Source organism: Nilaparvata lugens, chromosome 11 (genome assembly GCF_014356525.2).
Source record: "Nilaparvata lugens isolate BPH chromosome 11, ASM1435652v1, whole genome shotgun sequence".
Classification (NCBI taxonomy): domain Eukaryota; kingdom Metazoa; phylum Arthropoda; class Insecta; order Hemiptera; family Delphacidae; genus Nilaparvata; species Nilaparvata lugens.
Window position 1 is genome coordinate 43,059,990 of NC_052514.1, and position 11,522 is coordinate 43,071,511.

Here is an 11,522-nt window from a genome sequence, read left to right on the forward strand (position 1 = left end):
ATCCACATGTTTTCTATATCGATATTCAAAATTTATTCTACTTTTCTATTCATTTCATCATCTTCTAGGATTAGGATTATTAGTTAACCTGTTCCAGTACCCATCTTTTTCTTGGCCTCCCTAATCTAAATAAATAAAATGTTTATTCTCAGTCAAAGAAAATACATAACATAAAACATCTTCATACAAATAGAAACAAGTTTCGTTTTCCAGTAGGTCTATAGTTTTAGACTTTGAGGGGCATTCTATATGAGGCTTACTTTTCTATTAAAAATGAATAATTTATCCAGAATCTATTGAATGAATGTTCGTTCATGTTATGTCCTATGGTATTTTATCTCTATTGCAACTATGTAACCAAACTGTATTACATTGTTGGCAACTGTATTATTTCAAAATTTAATGCTTCAAACCTGTTAGTTTTTCCTCATAAATAAAAAAATTTAGTAACTTTTTCTAACCAGTTTTTATATCATACACACATGTTTTTTATACTTTAATCATTTTATTTGTACGGTACATTGTGAATTATCAATTTTGATAACTAACTTACACAAAAATTCAGAATGACAAGTGACCAATAATGAAATTAAAAATATTGAAATGACTTAGAACTTGAACCATTTCCAATAAAGTAACTGATTTAATTCATTTTGAATAAATATTTCTTTTATATTTTTCTAAATTTAATAAAGTAGGAAGTCTGAAATCATTATATTCTTTGAAAATCTCTGAGAAAATGTTTTTTGATATTAACCAGTACTTTATTTTATTCATTAAGTTCTTTCCTCATAATTAATACAGTTCTATAATAATGAATATGACTATCTCTATTTAATCTGAAGCATGCTATCTTTGTCTGATCCATAGTGTAGTAATGCATGAAGCTATAATATATTGTAAATTGTATTACTCAGCCCACAACACTTGGTGTCTAAAATTAGTAAGAAAACATTTTTCCCCTATTAAGTGTTAAAATCAATGTAGCATTACTGTCCAATACTTGTGTTATTGTAAATTATTATATGTTGATTGTTTATTCATTAAAATTGAGGTGTATGTAAAAATTGTGTTTTTTAAGGTTTCCTTACTGTTCATCTCATAGTTTTGGCCGTATTTTTATAGTGTGCTGTATCGTTGGACTTCAATCAATCCATTAAAAATTCAAATTTTATTGATAACTCCATAATAATTATGGAGTTAATTACAATTAAAATTACAATTATTGTAATGGTAAATAAAATGATAATTCCATAATGAGTAATTACATAACTCCAGTCCTGAACTACCTATCGATATAGATATAATCTCCAGAATCCCAAGTATAGATACACTGAATATCTTGAAGTTTTGATTGAAGGATTGATGAATGAAGCACAAAACTGGATTTAAAATGCTCGTTTAACACACACACGCACACATAATAATGTTGAATTTTTCAAACTAAGCTATGACTTTTCAGAAAATAAAAATAAGATGAATACCGGTAGGCTACCCAAGAATTACATATTAATGACAATTCAGTGATTATACTAATACATTTTTCCTACAGTTACGTTGAAAAGTGGCCATTGCTGCACTGATTACAGAACGCAAAGAATCACTTTTCCGCTTTAGTGCGGGAAAAATTTTTCTGCACTCCAGATTTGCAACATGGCAACGCAAAATACTTAGTAGGTTATATGGAGCAACAGTGCAGCAAAATCAAAATGAAGTTGGTAACAGTGACTGCTGTGGCTGCTATAGTGAGCAGAGGTGCAACCAAGCACAACGCGCTAATTATTAGTATTAGATATTATAACCAAGGACAACATTTTTATTCAATTTGACAATAAATTAAGGTTTTTATCAATAATAAAATTACACAGAAAAACATTTGATGCATTTCAGGCAATTTTACCCATAATTACCCACTTTTCATATTCAATGGTAACTGTAGGAAAAATTAAATGTGGAATACGTGCGCAAAGTTCCTCTGCTGCACTCAAGAAACGATTCCGCCCTCGCCTACGGCTCGGGCGTAAACGTTTCTTTCGGTGCAGCAAACTGTCACTTTGCGCACTAGTTGCACAAATAACTATTTTCTAGCTGAATTGTGACTTTTCGGAAAATCAAAAAATACCTAAGAATAATATTCTGGTACCTAATAATAACATAATAATTACAGTACAGTAAACATTTCTGATGCAATTTAACATATCTGGGTGTGAGATTAAGATAATAAATAATTAATTATGAAGGATATTTCCACTAAAAACCGTAATAATCTCTAAATCAGTTAAAACATTTAATCTCAACTTAATCTAAGATTAAATCTAGTTATCCTCGCATCTAATATAATGTGTTTTCAATTCCATCTAGAACCACCAGTTAATCCAACTCTGTTTTAAATTTAATCTAGGTTTAAATTTAGCTGTCGTTGCGTTAATTATCAATTTTTTACTTGCCAATAAGCTTAAACCATCTGCTAATCCATCTCCGTATCAAACTGTTATAATTGACTATACTGGTGTAAGTAGAGTTTTTATATTCTAATAAAACATACACAAAGTGCCCCCTAACAATAATACAATATAATTAAATGATAACCCAAGTGATAAAACCTTATAGGTACTATGAAGTGCAAGGAAGAATTATCTAAATTGAGGAGATGCTTACAAGAATAGCTTGAAAACTCAGACACTCTTTTTGGGTAAATCAATTTCAAATAAAGTTGATTGGAATCTTTATGTAATGAAAGAGAATAATGACTTCCCACTATTAAAATTGACCAAGTAATAAGAAAATAAGGATGTTCTGAATTTGGCATAAAATATACACATGACCCATGTTTAATGACTTCTTGCATCTAACTCTTCAATATTAAACATTAAACCACATATCCCAGTAATGCAGTAATACATCATATATTATGAGATATTCATGATACTACGCTATGACATAATACGATAGGACGTCCAGAAAGTAAGTTCCGTTTCAATTTATATCCGCTACAGTGCTGCGATCGCAGTTCCGCACATGCGCGGTAGACGCTCTGTATCAAGGAGAAGAAACATGCGCCATTTGGAGATCGCTGTCAGCCACGTACTTTTTGTTGTGCTTGTTTACAACGTCAGTGTTGATTGAAAATCCCGCCGCTTGTGAAATCAGGTCTGTGATTCGTTTTCTGAATGCAAGGAAAGTGAACCCAATTGAAATTTATTGGCAAATTTGCGATGTTTATGGACAAAGTGCGATGAGTGATTCAATGGTGAGAAGATGGGTCCGTCAGTTCAATGACGGACGTGATGATGTGCTTGATGAAGAACGAAGTGGGCGTCCATCTTTGGTTACAGAAGAACTGGTTCACATGATTGATGACAAGATCCATGAAAACCGAAGGTTTACAATTAGTGCTCTCGCTATGGAATTTCCCAAATTTCATGATCACTAATGCATGAAATTGTTACTGGAAAACTGAAATTTAGACAAGCTGAAAGAAACTGTTTCCAACTGGTTGAAGACACAGGCGGCAAATTTCTATGAAGAAGGCATACAAAAACTTGTGCCACGCTATGACAAATGTCTACAAAATTTCGGTAGTTATGTGGAAAAGTAGTTTAAGAGTTGTAGAATTTTGTGCAATAAATAACTTTTCTGTATCTGTACACAATTTAATTTTATTACCAAACGGAACTTACTTTCTGGACCTACCACGTAGTGTATCATTAATATAATATTTATATTATACAGTGTAACACAATACAAATGACCAAGTTCTCTCTTTTTTTTATTTTCAATTGAAAATGGCTTTCTCTCTGTTGCATATCCATACTTTTTCACTATTAAAATTAAACTTCCAATGTCGTCACTACCAATGTGAGTGTATTTTCACTCCATAAGTGTTTTTAAAATTCAAGTTTATGGCTTTTTCATTTTCATAGTGTTGATATAAAATAAAGGGTAACTGGTCATTCTTATTGTTTTAACTTAATAATGTGTAGCCCTAAAAAAAGAGTGAATTATGATTTCCAAGGTACTCCATGGGTGAAATTGAGAATCATCAGACCTTCACTCTAATAAGCCTCAAGTTTGATGAATGTAGGTGCAGTAGAAAATATAAAGCTCAAAAGGTGCCAAGTAGATCTGGAACAAAATGGTTACTTTTAGAAATGGTAGGTGATTTCAAAAATGGAACATTCCAATGTCACTTCTCCAACTAGTGAGACCACGTTATAATGGCAGTGAAGAAAGATAGGTGGAAAGGTAGGCCGATTCTCTGCCTCATCACTTCCATCTACAGAGGGTATATCAGATCTGATGTAATATCAACTGTTCATTCATCATATTTTATTCGTTGAGAACAAATATTTATCCATGATTAAATAACAACATTCATGATTAAAATTGAATATTTTGTTGGTATATATTTCTACATTCTTGAAAAACGATCTGGCAACGTTGCGGAGTTGGTAAAGGATAGCGCTATCTGCTTCTTTCGGATGATAGACAAGGATAGCAACATCAATATTAATCGAATACTGCCATTATAACGTGGACCTCACTATACATAGTATTCAGAATAAGCTGTATGAAGAGAAACACTAGACTATCAGTGACTAATTTATTATCCTAGAAGACATCAATAGCCTACTTACTATTCAATAATGCGTCAGTTGGAAGTAAATCATCTCACTACAGTATATTTCCAATAATATATTATTAAAATAATATATTAAACTTTTAGGCCCGGATGCACAGAAGTCTGTTAAATTTTAATCGTGATTAATTTCACGAGAACCAATCATAGAGGGCGTTTTTGAAAAGAAGGCTTCGCTGATTAGATCACGATTAAAATTTAACAGGCTTCTGTGCAACCAGCACTTCATATTTAAAATCATTCATATTATATTATTTTCAAAAAAGTAATCCAAACTCGAAAAATAGAATGTATGAATTCAGGGCTACCTTCTTGTATTTATAAAATAGAATTATAGTATCCTTTAAAATTAATAAAATAATTTGTATTCTTGTTTTATTATTTTATTTATTTTAAAGGGTACTTTGATTCTATTTCATAAATAAATGATAGAATAAATATCTCACTACTCATGAGGGAACGTTTTGATTAGATGATGAACAATATTTCTGTTTTACTTTCATTTTGTGTTACTTAATTGCTTTTCAATTGAATAAATATGATGCTTTTACTTTTAAACATACTTATATGATGTTTTTGCTTTTGCTTTTTTAACAGACAGTGTTAATAATTAAGTGGTGGAGAGGACTGAGAAGTCCTAACTCAGCCTATAAAGGATATTTTCATATTTCCATTTCTCTAATTGACACACAGAAGTTAAATAGTTGAAAAAAATTAACAAACTCATCCATTTTTTGTACTCATGAATGTTTTGAATAAATATAAATGTTTCGGCCTCAGAAACTACTTTTTAGCGCTAGTTTTGTAATCAATTTTTATGTCTCCATCTCAAACAGGTGGTCTAGTACCTCGAGATGCAAATACTCAATTGGCATTTCATTTTATTTTGTAATAGTATTTTCCCATGTTCTAAAATTTGTATTGCTTATATTATTTAGTTCTAAGATGTTGTAATTTTTTATTTCTGCCAATAAAAACATTTCATTTCAAAAACAAAAAATATATATATACTTACTATAATGATTGACTTGTACTACTTTGAAGTCTTAAATTCAAAGCTAGTAAATTCTAGTGCACTGGTTCAGATTTCAATGCAGATCTTACAACTGTTACTGCGCTCACAATCATATTCCAAGCAGTTGTGATGAAATGAGCCAAAGTTGTCACCCTAGAAAATTGGAAAAATATCAAGAGTATGATTCACAAATCAAAATTTGATTGAAAACTTTAATTTTAACAATAAATATAACAATCAATATAATAATTGCACTCATTTGTTTCAGGTATTGGAAGGATAACTCACTTAGGCTATATTGCCATTTATAATAATGCATGATGCCATGAAATGATCTATATCTGTACTATTTATTTTTAATTTTTTTGTTGTGAATTCTGTTTCGATTCCTCGTTTCAGAATTTACTATTCTGTAAAAATATTTGCTTCTGTGCTAAATCAATTTAAATCAGGTTAAGCGTATTATAATTTCATCTCCTACTCCCACTGGCGAACAAGAGTCATCTTATGCCAGTGGTTTTTTCACTTACCGTTTATTATTATTACACTTTGGTTGTATTGTATTGTCATGTTGAGCTTTGTTTGATTCATGTACGTATATGTATTTATGAGTGTGGAATAAATAATTTGAATTTGTTTGATTTGAATTTTTTGTCAAGGTAGGAATTGGAAGTAACATGTAAAAATACATGTTTGACGCATCATCACTTCTGAACTACTGAACTGATTAACTTGACATTTTTTATGGATATTCTGCGTTTTTATAAGGATATTTTTATTGATCATAGAATTCTAATTTGGTTGATTTTAATATGAATTTATTGTGATATAAAACCCAATCAACTAGACTGCTGTGGCAGAGAGCGTCACGCGTGATTTACAAATATGAAAGGTTATCTGTTCAAATCCCGTCAGATTCAAATTTTTTTGCAGAATTTTCAACTTCAATGTAGATTATCCATGCTATTTTGACGAAACAATCAATAACTATTCTATGTTGGTATATTTTTAGATTATAAATTTTAACAGTTGATGAGTAAATTTGATAGGATGATACTTTTGATTTTTTCCATGGAACTATATGAAGCTAAATTAAGTCTATTTGTGTTCTTCACAGACTCCTGCAGAGTATGGGTTACATTTTCAATATCAGGGCCTTATTTTACAAAGCAACAAGTCTTGTTAGCAACTATGATTATTTTCCTTCGGTTATTGTCCTTTATGGTTAATTCTACATTCCATTTTACTTATATGGTTGTACTTATAATACTGATGGAATTAAATAGAGAATGCATTTATTCAAATGCTTATTAATATATAATTATTATTTAACGAAAATCCTAAATAAATGCTGCAAATCACCCCGAAGACTTCTGCTACTGCAGACATTGACAACAGGGTTAACAGTAGCTAGATGGAAATTCGATGAGAACTATCTAAAAATTAGTTGCCAGCCCGGGAATTGGGAGGTACCGGGTTCGATTCCCGGGCTGGCAACTAATTTTTGGATGGTAGTTCTCATCGAATTTCCATCTAGCTGTTAACCCTGTTGTCAATGTCTGCAGTAGCAGAGGTCTTCGGGGTGATTTGCAGCATTTATTTAGGATTTTCGTTAAATAATAATTACTTATAATACTACCTACTATAATGACGTTAATAATAATTAGAATGACTGCTACAGGCATTCAACAAAGAACATGGATTACAAGTTTAAGTGCCGGTTGCACAAAAACCGGTTAAATTTTAACCGTGATTAATTCCACGAGAACCAATCAGAGAAGGCGTTTTTGAAAAGAGGGCTTCTCTGATTGGTTTTTGTGGAATTAATAACGGTTACTATTTAACCGGCTTTTGTGCAACCGGGCCTAAAAGTCTACACTGCACGTAATAATAATGAAATTTAATATTTTATTACCAGCCGGGAAGTTGAAACCCTCTTCTTACTCCCATATGACCAGTATTCTTCATTCCACCTCTTCTTTCTACTTCCTTGTAGAGCCTTACATTTCCATCTGTAATAGAGGAAGTAAATGAAATAGAGAATGAAAAGTACTACGGTATACTGAGAAATAACTCTAAAGTTAAGATGAAACATAGACTCAATGGGCGGTGTGAATAGAAACGAGAAATACGAGTATTTACTTACAAGTAAAGTGTAACGAGTATTTAAACTCCAAGTAAACCGATATGAATAAAGCGTTGAGTTTACTTGTGACCATGTACTCGTCAACCCGAGGCTTTACTAGGAAGTATTTACTTGCGAGACAACTGAATTCACCAGAAAGGCAAGTAAATACTTGTAGCGCCACACAGACTACAACGCATCATTTCCTGTTATGACTTGTTCTGTTTTTGTCGCTAAACGCCTATTGCACGTGCAGGGGTGCCCACAAGGGGGGGGGCATGGCGCAATTTGCGCCATCAACATTTTGGGGGGGGGGGGCACGATTTTTTTTACATTTTATGTCAACATTTTGAATCATGGCTGAAAAATCAAGGTATTAAATAGAGATATCCTAATGTAGTTGATTTTAATACTTTTTCCCACCTTTACAACGTTATATTTTGCAAAGTGTAACTCAATATAAAGCATGAAAAATACAATTTGTTGTATGCAGGAATTTTAATAATTTTAAGCCGCTATTATTCTGATTCCCTTTGCTTCATTTTTTTTTAATGGTCCTGTGTTTGAGTTGTGTTTAATAATTTTAGTAATTTCAAGCCTATGAATTTGAAGGTAAATCTTTGACAAAAAAAATTTTAACTTCATCATCCACTATTATTCTGATTCCCTTTGCTTCATTTTTTTTAATGGTCCTGTGTTTGAGTTGTGTTTTGGTCCTGTGGATGAGAACTAGTGCAATCGAATTTTTATATTATAAACCTACTATTTTCTGAATTTCGTGAGAATCGTTAGAGCCGTTTTCGAGATCCGGTGAAATACAAACATATAAACAGAAATTGCTCGTTTAATAGTATAGGATTCAGAATACCTAAACTTGCCGACATTATAATATATTGTATGAATAAAATCGTTCCAAATTTGTATGAATGTTCACCAAATTGCTATGCAATATTCTTTTGCAATAAAAGAATATCAATGATATTATTATTCAACTTTTCATAAGTAACCTTCACATTTAAAAAGCAAAGCCTCCCTTACTTATATTTTAATATCCTATTAAAATATTATATTTTAATATCCTATTAAATATTGTCATGTAGTTTTTCCTGATGTAATGTAGTAATTTTTAGTCCTCCCGAACAAGAACGGGTGCACTGCTAGTCTCAAAAATAATATCAAAAAGATACTTTATTTCTATTTTAAACGAGATAAGAAACGATGGTATATATGTTTATAATATTATGAAAACAGAAACACAAGAACAAAGGTGAATAATGTCCTTTGGAAGATTAGAATGTAAGATGTGAATTTTATTGTCATACACTGAGCACTGACTAATGTTAAAAACTAGAGGGTTGGGAATTGGGATACTTTGGGTGGGGAGGGCATTACAATTGGATTGGTGGGGGGGCATGCGCCATTGCCCTTGGGGGGCTGGGCACCCCTGTGCACGTGAGTGCAATCTATAGCACCAATGACAGTCGGAATGCGAAATTTGGAAGCCCAATCTGCCTTGGCCTGATCCATATCTTCAATAGTGCGTGCAAATTTAATCCAATATCTTCAGACTTGGACACTATTTTATCCAATATACTTGAAAATGTTCTGCTTTCAACCCCACTCTCTCGGGCAACACCACTTTGGAATCCTAGATCACTAAGGTATCTTCAGAAAAATTTCCATCTTTTTCTTTGCAGTTAATCCTCCACCACTTGCATCAGTTTTTTCATCACAAAAGTACGGAGTGAGGAAATCTACGTTTTCGCTCTCAAACCGTTAGGCCTCTTTCACACGATAGGAGACGTGCAACTTGAACACTGAACAGTGTTCTCGTTTTTTTGTCGAAGTACATTGAGTCAAATCGTGTCTTTCACATGGTGACTCCTATCCAGGAACCTCGTTTTGTCACGTCTTTCCCCTCGAGGCAAGCAGAGGCAAGATCTAACAACTACGCCGCCGTTTCCACAAAGTATGACTCATCACTTTTTTCTCAAAGTCTAACTTCCTTAAAAATATAGATAGAAGATTTCTGATTTCGGATTTGGATTCAGCGACCCCAAATTCTTTAAAGCGTAAGTCCCGTTTTCGAAAATATCCAAAAACAAGGAAGTTATGGCTGTTTTTAATAAAGCTTTCTATTATCATGTAATTATACGGTGAAAACGAACAGGTACTGTACTATACAGTACTTAAGTACTCTAGCTATTATAATACAACTTACACTGTATTCGTGTAGGAAATTTGGTAGGTTATTTATCTTGATTTCTGGAAATACCCCAAAATAAGGGAGTAAGATAACTTTGAAAAACCAAAGTTTTCCTGCCGATTGAAGAAACATTGAAAATTAGTCTACAAGACATATTATGTCTTAGAATAAAAACGTGTAACAAATATCAGATCACTATTCAAGCTATCAAGCTTTTCATAAATTTCATAAGTTGGTGTCGACGGTATATGACATAAAAGGCAAATGCTCGCGCTTGGTCCATAGTTCTACGACTGAGGAATGAGGATTTAGGTCAGCAACTAAAATCGACAAGCCATGATTGTCAATCTTACTCATGATACAAAGCTTGTACTATGATACATGGTTTTCATCCGTATCATTCTTTAATAAAAATAAAACAAGATTCCGGTTTCAAAAGCATCAAAGTCGCCAGGCTGGTCTGAGCTATTCATGACTTTTTTTCAGTAGTAGCATTATCAACTCAGCAGTTCTAATACACAGACATCACTACTTGGAATGCCATGACATTTTCTATTCTTTCAATTCCTATTATTACCATAGATCGATTCAGTCAGCACAATGTTTAACTGTATGTTCATAATAAATTTTTCTGATTGTAAAAAGAAATAGTCAATAATTGCTGAGAATTTAAAGTGATATTCAACGATTGAACCTGATAAATTGGATTGTTGAATGACAATTGAAATTCAGTGAATTTTACTGTACAACATTCCTTTTCCTCCTATTTTATTGGTGATGAGTGGAGATGATTATGATTTCATATTTGGATTCATCTTTTCATAGTTCAATATTTTTTTGGAAAACTAGAACTTTTAAAAATTAAAATGTTATGTATAAACTTCTCAGGTGTTCAAAAACTTCTTAAAACCTTTTAATTATTATTATTATTATTATTATTTGCCTGTCCCTTTGTGAGGCAGGAGTATTATTATCTTAGTATGTACTATATAATCATATGATAATGGAAAGCTATATTAAAAACAGCTATAACTCCCTTGTTTTCGGGTATTTTTGAAAATGGGACTTACGCTTTAAAGAATTTGGGGTCGCTGAATCCAAATCCGAAATCAGAAATCTTCTATCTATATTTTAAGGAAGTTAGACTTTGAGGAAAAGTGATGAGTCATAGGTTTGAGCAAACGTCGGCATAGTTGTTAGATCTGTCGGCTTATTCGTAAGATCCCCATGTGAAAGTACAGGAGAGCTGCAAAATATGAAATATGATCTTCTGTAATATGATATTCCAGGAGCGAGGTCTCTGCCGTGTGAAACTGGCCTTATAGTCCCTAACCTAGCCCGCAGTGCAGGCTGGATGCTTGTCTGACTCGGACTAGGCGCTAAGACAGCAAATGATAGCAGCGTTGGTGGGAATGCGAGCGGCCGCAGTAACATCTTCCACCCAGCAATGGTCGGCGTAGTTCCGCCTAGCGGACAACGAAAGATCAATCCAGTCGGTTATTTGATCCCTCCAGCCAGGCTCAGCCAAGCAGCCGAG

General features: G+C 32.7%; 1 protein-coding gene across 1 annotated transcript in view; it reads left to right on the forward strand.

The window, feature by feature from the left end:
- The first annotated feature begins 8,379 nt into the window (after nucleotides 1-8,379).
- LOC120353491 (sortilin-related receptor-like) overlaps nucleotides 8,380-11,522 on the forward strand; it is a 40,149-nt gene continuing 37,006 nt past the window's right edge. The window contains 1 exon segment of the mRNA XM_039437314.1: nucleotides 8,380-8,391. Coding sequence (XP_039293248.1) covers nucleotides 8,380-8,391 — 12 coding nt within the window.